The following is a 19,732-nucleotide window of genomic DNA, read 5'->3' as shown; positions in this document are numbered from 1 at the left end:
AGGTGGTAGAATCACCATCTCTGAATGTGTTTTAAAAAAGGCTGGACATGGCACTTAGTGCTATAGTCTAGACTCTGAGTTGAGGTGTTAGGACATAGGTTGGACTTGACGATCTTAGAAGTCTCTTCCAACCTCATTATTCTGTGATTCTGTGAAACTGGCTCCTCTTGCCCCTTCTTCCCTCTGTTAGCAAGAAGCGAGGATGACTTAGTCAAGCGAGTCAGATACAGAGCAAGCACAGATATATTCTACAAGGGTGGTGGCTGCAGACAGGTATTTATGCACTGTCCAGATGAGCTTTACCAGCTGTTGCTCCATCTGTAGAATTCTTAAACACATTCCTAACTAAGAGGTCAAAGGGACACTGCAAGCCAACCAAGCTTGGCATCACCTTAGTTTTAAAGGACTGAAAAGTTTCTTCCAATTGGCCAAGAAAAATTCTTTGAGAGAGCAGCTGTCTGCTAAATAAATTAAAAAATCTCCCTATATAAAAATAAAAATAAAGATATTTTTATTCAGCTATAGCGTGTAGCTAGGGTTCATATTAACTAATGCTGATCAAAGAATTAAAAGGCAGCCTTTTCCAACCTCAGAATTAGGCTGGCATTTTAATACTGGGCATTTAATCCTTCAGCCAGTTTATAGCATCCTGATGATGTCATCTTACCTGGATGATTAAAGAAAGATTTAGTCTTCCAATCAGAGAAAATATTCAGTCTAAAAGGGTTTTTGAATCAGAATGATTACTTGCTGTGTAGAAATTGCTGCAGCAAGCAGCATTACTAACCCTCCCTCTGCAAGAAATTTAAACTTCTGCCAGTTTATCAGTCAGGATTTTTTCAATGTGGAAAGGAAGCCTTCCACATTCTGTAGACCTGAAGGTAGTTTGATCTTCCCTGAATGCTTTTGTGATGGAATAAAGAGAAAAAAAAAAAATTACCCTGGAAAAATCACTGGGGAAAAACCCCATCTAATCTGTCAGAAGGTTTTCGACACTTGGAAAGTTAGCAGTACGTTCTGGCTAAAACAATGTATTGTGAGACACAGGAAAAAAAAAATCGGTAATTCAAACATTATTGTGTTGTTCTAAGGATCTGTGTATCTGGCACATGTTTATGCCACTCTTACAGTGTTCAGTGTAATCACCCATTATGGAAACCGATGTCCCAATTAAGAGATTAACAAACAGCAAACAATTCATGCAAAAAGTCATGTTCAGAATCACCAATAAACCCACACTTGCCCGCTACAACATGCAAAGGTGTGTGCATTTTACTGTTGGTTGCCAAGCTTGACATTGTCTTTAAACCTATTAGCATTGTAATAAATCTACATTTTTCAGTTTTAATCTACATTTTCCTATAACAACTTAATAACTTATTTATACTTCTCTACTCTACTGTAGCTTCCCTATAAAATTAGTCTTATTCAAAGCATTTTTTCTAGTTTTTCCTGACTATATCCTGACTAAGCATGAGCTCTTCCAATTGTGTCCATTTAGCACGTAAAGCTTTAAAGGTGAAAAATAACTAGCTTCAACCAGACCACACTACAGAACTTCTAAAAATTGATTACGTTGGAAAATATGTTTGATTCCTTTAATACCTTGGTATTAAAACTTAGAAAAAACATAAGTTATCTATTAACAATTCCTTGCTTAGTCTGTATTACATGTAATGTAAATAGTATTTCCCATGTTATGAGGGCTGCGAGCATGTGTGAGTTAAGCGAACACCATGACTGTGCCTGAGCACATTAACAAACAAATCACCAAAGATAAAATACCAATGCATTTGTTATGTCTGAACTCAACTATATAGCCATCAACCAGTCTCCCAGTGTAGCCATACAATTATAGCGCTGGACAATATCAGAAAGAGGCACATAAGGTAAATGCGTGGTCCTTTTCCCAAAACAAAGGAACAGAGCTAAGCAACTATTTCACAGATATCTAGGACCCTAACTTTCAAGTTGTTTTTAAATGTTCCCTGGTCTAAAGTTGTATTTTTTTAAATGTCCTCTTATTCTCCTACGTAGCAAATGAATTCACAACAACAGCTGTTTATAATACCCTTTTTATTTTTCAGCCAGAAATACAAATTAATTTGATATTTCAATAAATAGGGAGTTTATTTAAGGAATAAAATGCTACTGTCTCTTTGGCATCTGACCATATTGTCTTTTCCAACCTAAAGACTAATAGGAAGACTTTACTTTTAAGATCATTGTTCAATACATTAAATTTACACCAGTGTAGTTAACTTTGAAAAATACACATTGGGGTTTATTTTTTAAATTTTCTAATAAACCTAAAAAAAACCCCAAACTACAAAATGCTCACTAGTGGGCTGCCTTCATTTAAACTGTGGAGTGACAGCGTAAGAACTCTTCATTTCCCAGAGCTCATGCACTAACTAGTGCTTTCTAGTACTTCTGAGTAATAAACAACAAACAAACAAAAATCTTGACTCTATCAGAAACAACTGATCAAATAATTTATGTTTCAAAGCAATATGAAATTGTTTTTAACTTCTTCCAAGGTCATGAGGCAAAATCAAGTTATGCACTGCTTCAGTACAAGACTGCACCTAAAAAAATAAGAGTATGAAAACTATTTTTCATTTTTAAACCGAAGTAAAATTAGGGTGGCATTTGATGTCATATTTGGATACAAATTTATTAACAAAAGTAACCCAGTGCATTATCTCGCTGCAAAATTCAAGATCATCTCTTCAACGCAGACAAGAAATATTTCACTTGCACCCTTGTCAAGAAAAATATCTGCTCCCCAGAGCTCATGTTCAGTGCTTCAAGTCAACAAAATTTCCAAAGCAATGCTGAAGTTGATACCTTCTTCTACTACAGATGAAATTAAAATCACAAATTAAAATCAAAACCATTACCAATATACCAGTACAGACATTCCATTTTCTGTCTCTAGACAATTTAAAAACAAAATCTAACAAAAAAAACCCAGAAACCCAAAAAAACCCAAGCAAAAAAAAAACCAAACCACAACCTCCTGAAAAATTTGCTTTAAATAACTCAAAGATTTATTCTGAACACGTTTTATAGAATAAAAAGGACAAAGCAATTACTTCAATGCAGAAACTAAAAAAATAATTTAATAAGATTCAAGTAGCAAATGTTTCTTTTACGAACAAATCTCACCCACATCACCAGTACAAGCGCAGTCTCAAAATGTATGAACTGGATTGTTTAAATAGCAAGTGATTCATCCAGTCAAGCTCACTTTCCTATCCATGCTGTAAGAAAAACACATACATTTTACTAGAGAAACAAAAAGTAAACCCAAAAAACCTCCTTGGGTACTTATCCAAGAGCAGTTTCTAATATCAAGCCAAAATTAGCAACAACCAAGCAGACATCATAAATTTTTCAGTGTTGAATTGCTGTAAACACTAGATGTTGCAGTACAGAAAAAAAATCCCCAAAATCAAAAGCTTTTTATTTTGTTAAAATGTATCCAAAGAAATACCCAGTAGTTCAGTCAAATCTGCATCAGAAGCTGCTTGATCAGAAAAGATTTCTCTCTCCAAGTATTTGTAGAACACTGCATTGCCAAGACTATTCAAATAAATTACTTCCTGGTAACACTGAGCTGATAAAACTACCTATAATGTGGACAGTTATGTATACAGTACAACAGTGGATTTCTGCAGCAACAAACAAAAGATCAGAAATCATTTCTAAATTTGAGATGATAGCTCATGTGCTATTTCTTGCAAACATACGATCCCCTCTAAGAGTAAGGTGTTGGAGCTGGTACTGTAGCACTTCTGTGTCAGCAGGTTCCTTAATGCTCATTTTGTCTAAATTGAGGTAGTCTAGGGATTTTGAATTAGCTCTTTTACCTTTCAAAACGCAGAAAGACAAGGGACCATGAAGTGCCTTGAAAGGTTCATATGGTAAAGCTTTATTGTATTTATCCCCTGAGCTGGGCATCCGTCTCCTCCTCCTTCCATTTACTGCTGGGATCTCATATGGCTTGTAGTACCTACTTCTAGTTTTGTACAAACGCGAGGAACGTGAAAATCCTGAATCAAGATGTTTGGAGCCCAAGTTAGGACAAGAATCTCTTTTATTCTCTTCATTTCCAATACACTTATGGGATAATTTTAGCAGCTCCTTTCCAGTTGTGAAGCCAACCAGGTAGTTAGAATCCATGTGAAGGATTTGATATCCTGCAACTGTCTGCCTCAATGGTGAGCAGGGGGTGCTGGAACAGCGTGGCTTTTCTCCTTCCATCCTGGCAGCAGAACTCACCTCTGCAAGGGGCACAGAGAGGGTGGAGAGGGCAGTTCTGGACTCTCCAGCCACATCAACTTCCATTATGAATACAAAGCTTAGTTCCTAAAAATAAAACAGAGCTTGATCAGAAAATTCAACACAAGGTGCTGAGAGAGGATCACATAAAAGGAATTTTGTATCACCCAGCAGTCATAACCAGTACCTCCCTATTCAGCCTGGTCTCAGCTCTGCACAGTGTCACATAACAGACCTATCACCAACGTCTGTCTTTCAAAATTATCGTGGGTGGGTTTTTTAAATAAATGATACCATGAAGATACTGATAATTCTAAATAGCTAAAACCACACTTGAATACTATCATACACAAAAATGGAGCATCTTCCTGGATAATTTTTTCAGCCTTTTGGCGCATTTGATTCTTTGTAGTCCCTCACCTCTTGGAGCATCTACATCCATTAGCAGATCCACAACACCTTCCCCCATCTTTACTTTGCAATTTGTCTACTGACAATATTATTAAACAAAACTTTCTAAAAACATGTCTAAAAAGTACGATCTCATTCAGATATGACCATGGACCAAACTTGATCTGAGTGTACTGCAATGCTTCCATCTTCCAGATGTGCAGACAGCTTGCTTTAAATGCAAAGACTGGCATCCTAGCTGTTGCACATTTGTCTGATTAGGTCATCAGCAATCTTCAAACACTCCCCAAGAAAATTCACCTATCATCTTATTCACAATTAATCAAACACACACTCTTTTATTCTAATAGGATTCTAATGTATTTCTAACAAAGTATACTGTGTTTAATGAATATAGCATTAGATTCTTATAAGTATCTTAAAAATAAACAAAAGTGCTCACTGCAAGCTACCATCACCTCTAACATGGAAAAATATGGTCACCATCATAGCCAGTATATACCAGCAGATGCCAGAACACCAGATAGCCTCCTTTTCATTTCTATTTTCAGCATCATCTGAACCATTTCAGTGGCAGCCACTTCACAAAACAGGTCATATTTGTGATCTGTTTTCTTCCTGCAAACCCATGCTTTCTTCATTGTCAGACTCACCTTTGCTCTAAAGGTCAGCTAGTATAGCTAGTGGCTCTGCAGTCAATATACTTCACCAAAAAAATCAGCATAACTATATCACGTTTAAAGGCAACAAAGGAAGGAAATTTAGTATCCAAGTGTTAAGCTGAAAAAATACTGAAATTCATTATATGTAATCATAAACTACATTCAAAAGCTCAATAATCTTTCACAAATAAGGCTAACTTAAAACACACTTCCAGGAATATGCAAACTTTTGAAGCTACTACTTGCTGCCATTTTGAGGCTTAGAACATCAGAGGCCAAGTAGCAACAACGCAACAAACAAGGAAATACTTTATTCCATCTTTTGCAATTAGACACCCCCCAAATCCCACTAAGACCAATCTTTATTAATTTGTTTTAAATAAGAGAGGGTGTGTGCAATTAAATGTGTGTGAACAAAAATACTAGCCTTATGCAAAATATAAGATTACTTTGTTTCTGTGAAGAGACTGGGAAAGAGTAGTTCAAACAATGTTCTGTCAGAGAGTGGAAAATCTGTTTTGATACATCTTGGGGGCTTGGAATATGTGGTAGGGAGTTGGTGAGGTGGTACCCTGACCCAGCCCCACAGTGTCTGTCACTCATGGCACAATGAAAGCAGCCCGCCAGTGCTGCCTAACCCAGCATTCTAAATGGCTGAGCAACCAAAAGACCTACCTGGGAGGAAGGGTTTTTAAGAAGGCTGACCATGAGGCAGTCATGTTGCTCTTTAACCCTGCCTTCATCTTGGAGCTCTACATCACTGGAACCCTGGAGGTGGTAGCTATGTCTGTTTTTCTACATTTTTCCTGTCTTTCTCCCTTTCTCCTTCTAACTTTCTTTTCACAGAAGATAATATCAAATGGGTTTAAAGGATTTTTATGTTCAGTGGGCTATGTCTGTGCTGTGGTGTTTCATGTTGTACTAAATCATTTGACAATGTTCGTCACCTTCTGTAATTCACTAGTAAACTTTGTGATTTTTTTACCTCTTGAAGATATCTGGTTGGTATTTCTCCTTTGCACCCACCAAGACCAAAATAATCTTGGTTTACCCTGGATTTAAGTGACTGGGGTCTGATGTTCCTATCTCTCCTTCCCTGCTTAGTCCCCAGTCAACCTCCTGCTCCCTATGCTAATAAATTAGGAGTAAACAAAATGCCCACAGTTCTGCTAAAATGGATTTTATTTGCCATTAACAAACTTACATTATGGAGAGACTATTTTTAATGTTCCTTTAGTCTTATATGGTCTCTTTTCATTCCCAGTTATGGTATACTTAGGATTCTTCATTACCAGTTTTGTGTACTGTAACTTTTGCAGATACACTTCATCCAGTGTGCTTTTAAGCACTCTGGGGTTGGACTAAATGATCTCCAGAAATCCTTTCCTAACAATTCTGTAAATCAATCAATACAGGTAAAAGAGTTAAGTAAAGAATTAAAATACTGAAGCAAACCAGACACCAAAATTTTTCACTGCAGAAAGTCCACACAATTCAATAATGCTTCCCATTACATTTAACAGTATTCAATATCTATTTATGCACTCAATTACCAGTTTTAGAATAGCAGAAGCAGTTGTTTCCTACTTTAACACCATACCAAGCAGTGAAACAGTATATTTGATGAGTCTTAGGCTGCTGAGACAAAGATATTAATGACAGCTTCTGAAGTTGAAATTATGTACCACCAGGAACCACAGTACACAGAAATTCTGCATTACAACTTTCAGCTACCCTGTGATTTTAGGCAAGAAACCTAAGTATCTGTTCTTGCTCTTAATTCCCAAGATTTACCCTGCAGCTTGGAAATCTCTCCTTGAACCTTTCAGAAAGACTCAATTTGTTCTGTTAAAAGAAACTGAAGTGACTCTAGAAAATCTATAAATAAAATGGATGAACTGCAAGGTTGGAAATTAATAATATTATCTATAAACAGCAAAACCAACAAAACAAACAAATAAACAAACAAATCCAGAACAAACAAATCATTTGTCACAGCAGTATGTGCCCTAAAGAAGAGGAAGGAGGAAGATATCTTAATGCACTTTTGGCATTCAAAATCTGAAAGTAACACAAAGGCTGCTCTTCTTAGAACACAACTTTTAAAATTAATTTATTTTGTTTGAAACATGGGCATGTGCTCTGGTAACCAAAAGCAATTGACCAGGAAAAGTAACCATGCAGAAGGGAAGGAGTCAGCAGTTCACTGCACAATAATTACCCTCACTGTAAACCAGTACAAAGCAATATCAGAGCAGAAAGTCTTCAAGACAGCAAGGTCCAGCCGAAGTACTCAAGGTTCTGAAACTGCAGAACTCCCATTCTGTGCTGCAGTGTGAAGAGCAGTATCAAAACGAAGAAATCTGTCAAACATTTGAAAGCAACAGCAGCATTAGAAGCTGGTGTCACAAACATCAAAACCTGAAGGGACTGAGCTAGGGGACTACCAGACAGTGACAGGAATGACTGGCCAGTTCCATAAGCAAAGGACCAAAACTCAGCATGTATGTGTTCAGCTCTTCTTTCCCAAGATTTTTAATGCCAGTTATTCAAGCTGCCATATGGCTTCAAAATTATTTGTATCCTTATCTGAGAAAAAAGCCAGAAAAGACATAAAGACATTATTTAGAAGACTCCTATAAAAAAAAATAAACTAATTTGAGATTCACAGTGAGTGTCTGTACCATTACCTATAAATAGATATTTAAAACTTTTTGACAATATCTTTAGGACATTTCTGTGGTTATAAAGCATTCGATAACTTCGGTTATGTTCACTGCTGTTTACAAGTATAAGCTCATCAGTAATTCCTAGCATCAGTTATAACACTGGAAAAAAACAGTACTTCAGTTTAAAGATTGCTTCTTCAGATCATTGCTGGTTTGTCTTCTTGCCTCTCAAACAGAATGACAACAGTGTGATACCAATTCAAGACAATTTATAATTAAAGATTATAATTGAATCTAAGCAAGGAGACTAAGAACAAGATGGCATATCCTTTGCTGCTGGTCCACATATCAAAAACATATGCAAAGTAACTGAAAGTAGCAGTTACCAAGAAAATCCAATTGATCAATACCTACCAGAATGGCCTTCAAAACAGAATTCAATGTGATTTTACAAGATTTTATCAATTCTCTGTATATTTAAAGCAAGCTCTGCATATAAAGTAACCAGACCCAACCCCAATAAATCCTGAGAAAATTATCTAAAACACAGAGCACAGAAATAATGAAGATAAATACTAGATTAACTATTAAAAATCACTGTATGACCTCAAAGAATACATTCATATTCTTGGGATAGCTCTTTCAGTATAAACCATCAAAATTTCCACATTTTGGAAATATAAATATTTCCTGGTTATTGAATCCTCCACAAAGTTGTCAGATACCATTCATATCCATCTCATAACATGGGACAAATGAAAAACAGACATGCATGACACACTAGGGCCTGATATCACAATATATGCACTGTAAATCATTTATTGTTGAAATTACTTCTTGCCATTGGTTCTTGCCATGTGCACTCAAAATCTTGGGGTTTTTTTGTTCTGATAAAATGTTATTTCTTCTGTTACATGTATTACTTACTGTCTTTCTGAGGAAGGAAATGTGACTTACAAAATACAAACTTTAAATACTCAGTATTAAAAAAAAAAAGAAAAATGAAGAGCTTTTTTCCTTGATATCCTTATGCTTTGTAGAAAGTCCACATTATTTTGGAACTACTGTAAGTTTCTCCTAACAAAATAACAGGTTCTCTATAATTTGGCATTTCTATTGTTACTTATCTCCTCAGCTAGAATCTGAAGTGATTTTACAACATGCCTTTCTTTTTCCTTTTAGATAAGCATTACATTTTTGTCCATTCAATAAATGTTTTCTTCTTCAGAACTGATTCTTCCTCCTAGATGCCAAGCCTGTAGGCAATAGTTTTAGCTAAGAATCACTACGATATGTCACATTGATAAAATGACAGTAATTGTAACAAGAAAAAGTAGAATGGAGATAGCAGTGGTGATACCAATGGTAAAAGTGTCAAACATACTGAACAGAGATATCAAGCCAGTTTTGATACTTTCCCTTCTCTGTGCCGCCATTATTTGATATATACAATGCACTTAAAAGACAAAATGTTTATCTGTTAAACGTCAGGAGTGAGTGAAACAGCCCACCATGTGTGAAGCCAGGACACCATTAATTATTTAAATTGTCTCTTTGTGAAGAGTAAAATATACAGTCTACATCATTCCCTCTGCAGTCTGAAGGGAAAAAAATGTTTGCTGCTCCTTACAAGAAATTCCATACTACTCTAAGCAAAAGAGAATGGGGGCAATATGAAATTTTTGCACCACATAAGACAACATTCAAATAGAATAACAACTAAGTGTAGCACAGATTTACTTCCTCAAAATTACATGCAAGAAAATTATGCATAAGACATACACAATAATCCTACAGACCTTAAGGAAACATGAGTTGATATCACTGAATTAATAACATCAGTGCAGTAACTTCAGAATGTAATGTAAAACAACAGCCTATAAAACAAGTAGTAAAGTTTGTGTGTGTATTGGGGAGAGTGTGCTCAACCTGAGTCAACAGGTAAAAAAGTAAGCCATTCAGCTACCTGGTATACCAAGCAATAAATATCACATGGCTTACATAAAACTACCATTTACAGTGTTCTTTTTTAAAAGATGATTACATCAATTTCTACTAATATGCTCCTACTCCAAGTAGCAGGAACCAGGTTTTTTTAATTTTTGTTATGAACAGTTTTAAACAGAAAACTATTATGATCCAGAAAACTACCTTTTAAAATCGAAGACCTCATAAGTGCACTACTGAGAAACTACAGCTAGCAACACAATTGACTACCTCAGACCAGATCAGCATGACAGAGAATATGATTTACAAAGAAAAAAGACACACGTAATGTAAAGAGTCTGACCAGACTAATGAATTTTGTATGAGCAGACTTAGCAAGCAGGAGAAGTGAGACAAAATGGTGGGAAAGAAGGCCATTTAACATCTTTCTGCCATGCAACAGTAGAGACAAGTGTTTAACAAACAATAACTTCTCTAAAATATTTAGAGCCTTCCACATGAACAGTGACTCCCCTGTTGGATTGAATCACAGACAAAAACTTCACTTGGTCAGTAAAATGATTCTCCTGGACAGCATAAAGGTGTTTGTTTACTCTGCTGACTCATCAAAAAATGAAACAAGTGAGATACATGCAAAGTAGCTGATGCATATTGTAACACAAATGATTTTTATTCTTTAGTGGATTAGTTAAGTAGAATTTCCCTTGTAATTTCCTTTTTACTTCTCTGTATTTTTGATCTTCCATATTTTCATCAACTAAATTCTAAGTTTAATTTTTGAAGTTCTTATTTTCAGGTTAGCCCACTTGGGAAGACATCAAAAAACCTGAGTTGTCAACAGAAAACTAAACTGCCTTTTAAAAAGAAAGAGACAGAAACAAACAAACCGAGAGTGCTTAAAGTATTCCAGTTTTCACTAAATAGATACTGATTTCTTTTCTTTAAAAAACAGATTTCTAATGGGACTATGGGTCTCCAATGTTTTTGTGTTACAAAAGAAATTAAGGCTGGGTAGTATTCTATACTTACAAGTTAGTGCAGGTCTGGTGGCATTATTTTGAAATGATCGGTCTAAATCATACAATATTCAGCCTTTGACTAGGAACAGCTATTCAAGGAAAGAAACTTTAAAAATAGAACTACTCATATTATAAAAAATATATTAAATCAATGCAATTTAGTTTTTTTTCAGTTTTTTTAATGGAAGCACTTTAAGTCACTTGTTCTTTGTCTTACCTTGCTACAATCTGCAGCAGATATTTAGATATTTGGTGGAAAGGTTTTGATGCCTTGAGAGGCTACCTAGAAACAGAGACTAGACAGTGTTAAAGGAATAATAAAGTAGGTATTTATTAAAAAGGCCTTCAAAGGATACACCTTGGGCAGTACAACAACCCAGCTGTGGTTACACCCAAGATGAACAACTGGTCACAAGGTTTCACACTTTTGCAATTTTTGTGCCATTTACATATTGGGGTTAATTGTTCAATTACAGCTTCAGGTTATGAAGTACCATTCTCCCAGAATGCTCTCTTCAATTCACTGTTGTTAATACTTTTTGAGCCTGAAGCTCAAGCAATGGTGTCCTTGGTTCTCAGGCTGCAAAAGGATTGTTTTGTCTAACTAAAGTGTGAAGAGAACTTGCCAACACTTTATATGAAGTTCAGAGTTATATAGTAATGCAGTACAGCATCTGGAAAACATGAAACTTAAAACTTAAGGCATCAGTTTCAAGTTCACTTATACCATCCAAACTATAGAGCTCACTTTCTCAAGCTCACTAGAGTAATATACATAACGGCTTATAAGTTTTGTTGTTTGCCTGGTTCTCAAATGCTCCTTCCCTCACTTAAATGCTGTTTTAAAACAAGTGTAATGCAAGTATAGAGCAACAATTAATAAAAGCCCGACAGTACACGCATTCACAGTAAATTTCTATTAAACTTACAACTAGTGTAAACAGAAATCTTCCTCCTGGAACAATCAGTTCTGACTCATCTGACTTGGCAATATCATACCACATTTGCATATGATTATACACTGCTAGTGGCCAAGCCAGCAGCATGATAAAAAAAAGAGACTGCACAGAAAGCTACACTATAATGTTAGTACTCTTACAAAAGAGCTTAATTTCAGTGATTGCACTGCCACTGCCTCATTTCCCTCTGCTTCAAAGCCACTGTGAGAACAATGCTCTTCATTATCTCTCAAGGGGGAAAAGAGACAACTGAAGCAAGCACACCCTCTTAGCTGGAATATGGTTCAAAATATACAAAAAGCAGAAAGATGGTGGGAGGAGCAGCTTTCTGACATTGATCCATTTCTGTATGCAGCTATGCAAGCACACATGTATGACATCCTGGCCCACTCTAGAGAATACAGTAACAAAGACATGTTCATAAGAAGCATTTGTTAGTGTTCATAATTTTTTATTTTCTTTGTAATAAAGAATACATTTATGCTAGGCAAAATATATAAACCAGCATATAAGTAATGTACACAGAGAATTAAGATCTGAGATTGTTTTCCTACATTCTGCATACCACTCAAAATAGCACTGCAACTGCTCAAAGACACTTTTCCAGTAAATGTGCAGAGAGAGAACCGGAAAAACATGCCTGCTAATGAGCGAAAGCACCTCAGCAAGTTTAATACTCTGAAGTAACACTTTAATACACCTTTGAGTGCACGAGAGCAGTCAGTGAGCTTCACAGACCATACAGTAAATATTAAGACATAACTCTGAGTCTGCCTACTTGTCACAATGCAAAATTTATTACAAAGAAGTAAAAAAGTTACCCACAGAAGGCTGGGAAACAGTGCACGTTGTCATTGTCAGATTCAATAGTAAGGTCACATTCAAGTTTATCCCTTGTCTGATAATGGGGCTGCCAGTGTGCTTTAAACTGCAACTGAAGAGACGGTTATGCATACTAAATGCATACATACACTAATACTAGATATATCTGCAACAAGTACGTTCTGGGCTTCTCCACCGCTTACACTATCACCCATCGGGTGGCACGGAGAGCTCACAGGAGCAGTCTCAGCGCAGGCTGCAGGCCCCGCATGGCAACTCCCCGGCTTCCCTGTACATATGGGAATCACCACCAAGCGTCCTGCTCTCCTAGGGCTGCCGGGCAGCTCCTGCCTTGCTCTCCCCTCAGGGGGGAGCAACTCAGACCGGCCACAGTCGAGGCCGCAGGGCAGGCTTCGGGGCCTGCAAGAACGACCTAGCGCCGCACGGGTACGGCCAACCGGCCCCGAGTCCGCGGGCCCCACCGTCGCCGGGAGCGCGCAGATGAGCCGGCGCCCTCCGGAGGTGCGGTCTACACCGTCCGGCTCCCTGGGCCTCCCCGCTGGCGGCACCACCGCCCACCCCCGAAAGGCTCCCGCCCTACGGCCCCTTCCTGGGCCCACCCAGCTCCGAAAGCAGGGCCAGAGCCCACAGAGCCTGGGCTCAGTTCTCGTTCGCTCTTACCTGCGGCCCTGCGCGGCGGGGCCCCCGCGGCAGCAGCTGCCAGCGGCTGTGTGCAGCGAGCTCCCGCTCCCCGGGCCGCCCGGCGCCGGGCTGAGGGCGGAGCGCGGCGGCGGCTCCGTGCCGTGCATCCAGGCCGTTCCGAGCTCCGCCTCCCTCCCTGGCATGAAGCTCGGTGTCTTCAGCTGGCTTCAGCCTGGTTTGATAAGAGTAAGACCCCCATGCCATTTTCTGTTCTATATTGCTGTAAGAATGGATCAAGCAACCATCTCTTGTTGACTTTCTCATCACAGGAATACCACCCACTTCTGTAGTATTTCCAAGCAGCCTACAAAGTTTGAACGCCGACTAGATACCAAACCTTTAGTAACGGGTTTTGCCAACAACAATAATTTCCCTATTGCATTTTGCTGCGCAAGCAAAGATGATATTGCGGCAGCAGATCTTGCAAACAATTGCTTAATTTGGCTTTGGCCAGTAAAATAAAAAGGAAGGGGAAGAAAAAGTTTGATGTCATAGTCCTGTTTTTCCCTTTTAATAATAGTTATGAGCTCTACCATACACTCTTAAACGCCTAGGGGTGGACTTAAGCTAGTTTTGTTTCTGAAACTGAGTCTTTAAAGACTCATTCAGTTAGCGTTCGGGAACCCATAATCACAGAACGATTATACACAGGTGCTTCTATTGAAGAGCTCTGGGTGTCAGAGGTACAGACCCAAATCTGACTCCAATCTGGGTTTGGGATGAACACGTTTTTATACCCTTATGATCCTATAACTACATATTAATTATTAAACTTACACATATTAATTATTACATATTAATGGTTAAACTCTCCCAACATAGTTTATTATGATTCTTGTTAAAATTAAACAATAATTATATCCAATTACTAAACAATAATCACATCTAACAATCATATAATTTATCATAGTCATTAAATGATTATACAGGTGCAGTTTTGCAGGAAAGTAAAGCCTAACATTTTCCAGGGCCTACCAGGCTAGACCTTTCTTTCCAACCTCCCAGAATATCCCACAATTTTAGAAACATTTTATCCCTATACTATCAATTCTTTAATACACAGTTGAAGATTATTAGTCTGATTGGGAAGGCGTGGATGACCCCCATACAAAGGCCATGTTCTGTTCTCCCTCTAGTCCCAATGGTCCTGCCAAGAAAGTTGCAGGTGCTCTGGTCTTGAATTGCACTGAAGGATGTTGGTATTCCATATGCATCCAGACTAACCACTGTGCACCCAAATGCTCCTGGAATTTGTGTTCCTTGGAATTCTCAGCTAGAAAAAACAACAGGGAAATAAACCCCAATATTTTTGTAAGGATTTTTAATTACAGACCCTGCAAGTCCTTAAGAGTCATGGGGTTTACAAGATCACAAAAGCACTCTAAGAACTAAATTAGTAAATTTAGCATACAACATGGGAAATGTATCTGGTTGAGCAGAAGTCTAAGAAAAGGAACCTGGTGTGTAGTTCAGGGGCGTTATGATGCTCCATGTTGCTCACAGTACACAAACTCCTTTGGTTCATGTTGACACCTGCAATACTGGACTATGTTCAGTGCGCCAGCTATGGCCTGGCTATTACCCTCAGGGCAGAAGCCCAGCGGGGAATGCCGGCCGGCCAGGATAGCTCAGCGGGGGGGCTCAGGCAACCTGGGCAAGCTATAGTGATTTGCAGCTAGCTCTTTAGTGATTTCAGCTCTTTCAGCTTTCCAGGTGCCGTCGCCCTATGTGCCGCGCAGCAGACGCAGAGAGAGAGGGAGAAGTGCTGTATGGGTTCCGCAGGGTTCTTTTATTCGGGTCTCCGCGAAGGGTCCAGTGACAGCTCTTCTCTCCTGAACTGGGCAGAGTGAGGGGTTTTTATACCCTACAGAGGTTTTGAAAACTGTCCAATAGTAAGGGTCAGGGGAAAGTGACCTATGGATTTGCAGGGAGATAGCAGGGTCCGAAAGATGGAAGAGAGGGGCTTCTAAAGCCTTAGTCATGCTGACTTTGGCATTTCCTAGCTCAGGCTTCTGATCGCCAAGGCCTTGCAGGCCCTGTGCCTGCTACACTGGACTGGCTGGGAAATCCCATCTTCCTATGTTGTCCTGAAGTATAAATGAGGCTGTAAGATCATGTACATTAGTATATCACAACTTTCTTCCAACAAACTTCCTCCCAACATCTTCCTGCTCTCACTGTCAACTGAGTTTTCAGTCACACTCTGAAATGGAGTTCTAAGGAGGAGAGGGCAGGCAGCAGAAGGACATTTTAGTATTTAATTAGCTGTAAAATTTATTAACATTTTATCACACTGACAGAATTAACATGGTGCAAAACTTTTAAATTCCCAGGCACCAAAAGAAAGGCAGATCCTGAAAACTTCTCTTAAAGCTAGTATTCAAACTCCAAACCAAATATTTGAAAATGAACCTAGTTTCATAAATCCCCATAATTTTCAAAATTTTGTGTTTTCAATGTAATCATGCTGTTAAGATTTTAAGATAAACTACTGTCTTTCATTGTTTTTTTGCAATGTTTATCAAGGCATCTAAGATTTTACGTGGAAAATAAAGATACTTTAGAAAACTTGGGCTTTGTTTTCCCACATAAGATTTGATTAACTCTGTAGTCCTACTGCAACACAGAAAGAGACCATTTCAACCCACTTTCTCTGCATCATCCTGGCCAGAATATTAAATACCAATATCTTAGACTGTCTGTGCTCATCAGTAGCTTCCCACATCAATAACAGTCAATTAGAATGACAATACAAGACAATTTGTAAGTAAACACAATATAATAGGTAAAATACACAGGAAACAGCTCAATTTCTATTATCTGCTTCAAGCTCTTCCTGTTTTATTATCCCTAGAGTCCTTTTATCAAAAGGCTTAATTTTTCTTGCTATTCCTGCATTCCGTATTTGTACAGTGGAAACTGCTGTGGTATTTTGAGCATTAGTTACATAATTCAACAGCTGAAAGCTGACCAATTTATAGAATATTTACTCATTGTGTTTCTTTGGCTCTCTGTACGTGGATTTAATTACAAAGCCTAATGAGACAAATATTTCTATTAAATACTCACTTTTCCTTTTGAAGGATTGTAGCAATTATTTTGAAAACACATTTTTTGCTGGAAATCTAGAGCCACATTCAGGATACAAAACAAGGCACCAATTTGAGAGGGGGCAGGGAAGAGAAAAGCAACTCTGAGGAGGGTGTGGCTGATGTGGCAGAAGAACGTTATATTGGGGAGTGCAGGGGAGGTGTGGGTGGCACAGAAGTATACTTTTATATTAAAAGACAAAGAAAGAAATATTGTATATTGCCATATAACTTGCAACTTTTGCCATCCAAATTCAAAAGTTTGGTAATTTCTTAAAGGATTATTTGGCTAAGTTAAAAACTTAGCACACCAGTAAATACAGTGAAAATCAGCTTAAAACATAAAAAAAAAATAAATTTAAAGCATTTATTAAAATACCATCTTAATTTTTTAAATATAACGGTTTAAAAAATTAAGTTTAAAGTGTGAAAAGCATTCCTTGATTTACTTACTGGGCCAAATTGACTTTTTTGCCTAATTAAGCTGATTTCACCTGGGATAACAGCTATTTAAGCAAGGTGAATTTTGTCCGATGGACACAAACAGAGAAAAGAATATGAAAAAAATGGTGAGTTTAGAGTTTTGTGCATTTTGCAGATCTTCAGTTAGTACCAGCTCTGATTCAGAGCACTTCAAAGCTATAAATGGAACTATTCAATGTGAAAAGACACACTTTGTCCTCCACCTTGAGATCTAAAAGTTATTGGGAAAGTGAAATTTTGGACCAGTCATTAGCAAAATCTGTACTTAGTGTGCACATGTATAGGGAGAGGCAAAAGAAAATACTTGCCAATGTTGCTGTAGGCTACATAAGTAAGTTTATCAAATCAAACTGTGCATTTTTCAGGAGCAAGAGAAGTGATGAAGACATGTCTGTGAGAGGACCTGGTAGCTCACAGAGTTGGTGTAGTCTCCATCCTTCAAGGCTCTCAAGTGCAAGCTGGATTAAGTGATATTGTTTGGTCCCACAGATGACCCTGAATTGAGCAAGACATTGGACCACAGTCTTCCTGAAGCCATTTTTATCCTGAGTTACTGTGTGCTCCTATGATCCTTGTTTAACCTTATTGCTTTTGGATTGAATGCATACCTGTGTTGAGTATAAAATGTATGGCAATTAATAACAGAAAGAATGGAATGGAATGGAATGGAATGGAATGGAATGGAATGGAATGGAATGGAATGGAATGGAATGGAATGGAATGGAATGGAATGGAATGGAATGGAATGGAATGGAATAGAATAGAATAGAATAGAATAGAATAGAATAGAATAGAATAGAATAGAATAGAATAGAATAGAATAGAATAGAACAGTTGGAAGGGACCTACAGTGATCATCTAGTTTAACTGCCTGACCACTTCAGGGCTGACCAAATTTAAAGCCCATTATGAAAGACTGTGGAATCCTCTGACTCCTCCCCTCAGGGAAATCCCCAAAGCCTTGCCTTGGAAGACCGTATCATAGAGTTTTCCCCACCTGAGCTGATAGAGAAAACTTAACCCATGATGCTCTGCAGCACTACTGCCTGTTTACCTTAGATTGCCTCCCTCACTGGTCAGTTGACACTGCCCACCCTCATTCTCCCTACAGATTCCTGCCTTCTGCCCGCCCTGTGCCCTCTGGTCATTTGTCACTGACCCCATAGTCAAGTTGTGCAGACCGCATGGTTTTGTCTTTTGTCTGTGGTCCCTTTGGCGTAGTGGGTGCAATAAACCCTCTCTGCAATATATCACACAAAGACCTGTTATATTCGCCCAATTATCCCATCATAAAAGAAACCCAACAAAATTAAATGTAGCAGCAATTTTAATTAATTTTAATTAAACTTAATTGCATACACTTGAAATATTGACAATATAATTTGGTTAAAATAAGGGATAATTTTGGCTCTGATAATAGCGCATAAGCAAAAATAACCATGCGGGGTATGCGTGGGGTACAGAGGGCAGGGCTTGACCCCCGTCACCTCACGTACAAACTTGCCAAGCTAAAATTCCCCTTTTTATAATGTATGTCATTACTATCTCCTCCCATTTTCAATTCGTCACACTTTGTACCTCCACCCTCATTATCACCTTTACTACACATGCTCCACCATTTTTTAGCTGGTCACACCATTCTTTGGGGTTGCCTTTGATGAAGGCCTCTCCTCTTCTTTGATGTCCTTTGATTCACCTTTTGGATTATACATGCACACCAAGCTGGTATAATGTAAGCCAAAGCTAATATAATATAAGCCAATATTATGTTCTAACATTAAAGCAATAAATCTCATATAATTAACATTTTCCTGGATGTCCAAGCAAATTTTCCTCTCTTCCAACTAAATTTAGTAATAGTTATCTCTTGCTTCTTCCTGTTCTGAAGATCTGCAGGAGAAGGGAGAGGGGGAGCCCCTCCTCTCCCTTTCTTTCTTGACATTACACCTTTAACTTTTAATAATTATATTTAATATATAATTATATTTTGGAAATCATTATTTCCAAATATTAATTACTGTATCAATATTGATTATTGTTTCAATTTTATCAGCATGAATCACACCTATTTATTACAGACCCTTCCTGTCTTTCCTCTGCTGTGCTATCTGTAGTATGTGTGTGTGCATGGACTTGAAATGGCTGTTCTTGTGCCCTTACTCTGAGCGGATTCTGAAGGAGACATTTCAAAGAAGGCTGCAGCATTTCTAGCACCCTGCCATACTGCAACAAAGGACATTATCCAGATTCCTATTTTTGAGGCACTGACAGGCTCAGGGTATCAACCACCTCTCTAGAAAGCCTGTGCCAGGGTTTAACCATCCTCTCAGCAAAAAAAAAAAAAGCTTCCTAATGTCAAGTCAGAACCTCCCCTGATGCAGCTTTGAACCATTCCCACACACCCTATTGCTAAATTGCAAGGAGAAGAGCTCAGCATATCTTTCCCCACTTCCCCTCCTCTGGAAGTTGAACACAGCAGTGATGTTGCCCCTCAGCCTCCTTCTCTCCAAACCCCACCCCTCCTTGTAGGACAGACCTTCCAACCCTTCTGCGTGCTGGGTTGTCTTCTTCTGGACGTATTCAGGTGACTTAGCATTGTTCTTAATTTTTGTGGTCTAGATCTGCACAGAGTTTTAGTCCATGTTTACTTACTTGTAACTAATATTGAAACTAGAAAAGACA

The 19,732-nt window shown here is 38.2% G+C and overlaps 1 protein-coding gene across 10 annotated transcripts; it reads right to left on the bottom strand.

Annotated features, from left to right (window-relative positions):
* Positions 1 to 2,059: 2,059 nt before the first annotated feature.
* Positions 2,060 to 13,588, bottom strand: MACIR (macrophage immunometabolism regulator). Of its 10 annotated transcripts, none has more exons than XM_039705695.1 (3): positions 13,458 to 13,571; positions 12,780 to 12,888; positions 2,060 to 4,374 (listed from the first exon to the last, which is right to left on the bottom strand). In XM_039705695.1, the coding sequence occupies exons 2-3, from the start codon at positions 12,807 to 12,809 to the stop codon at positions 3,730 to 3,732; spliced, it is 675 nt and encodes a 224-aa protein (XP_039561629.1). In that variant the 5' UTR covers positions 12,810 to 12,888; positions 13,458 to 13,571; the 3' UTR covers positions 2,060 to 3,729. The 10 variants fall into 10 exon arrangements, with proteins under 10 accessions (XP_039561629.1, XP_039561637.1, XP_039561633.1 ...); XM_039705703.1 differs by lacking the exon at positions 12,780 to 12,888 and adding an exon at positions 11,213 to 11,278 and having other exon boundaries at positions 2,060 to 7,949; positions 13,458 to 13,545; XM_039705699.1 differs by lacking the exon at positions 13,458 to 13,571 and adding an exon at positions 11,213 to 11,278 and having other exon boundaries at positions 2,060 to 7,949; positions 12,780 to 13,451.
* Between the last annotated feature and the right edge of the window lie 6,144 nt (positions 13,589 to 19,732).

The sequence above is a fragment of the Passer montanus genome, unplaced genomic scaffold (assembly GCF_014805655.1).
Source record: "Passer montanus isolate IOZ18808 unplaced genomic scaffold, ASM1480565v1 scaffold182, whole genome shotgun sequence".
NCBI lineage: Eukaryota > Metazoa > Chordata > Aves > Passeriformes > Passeridae > Passer > Passer montanus.
The sequence above is the reverse complement of the archived record's forward strand: the minus strand, read 5'-3'. Positions and strand labels throughout refer to the sequence as shown.

Bases quoted from the DNA above. Each gene is read 5' to 3' on its own strand.
- MACIR (XM_039705696.1), bottom strand. From the start codon at position 12,923: ATGTATGCATTTAGTATGCATAACCGTCTCTTCAGTTGCAGTTTAAAG. The intron at 4,375-12,779 runs GTGGGTAACTTT...TTTTATTTTTAG, and splicing joins GCACTGTTTCCCAGCCTTCT to GAACTAAGCTTTGTATTCAT.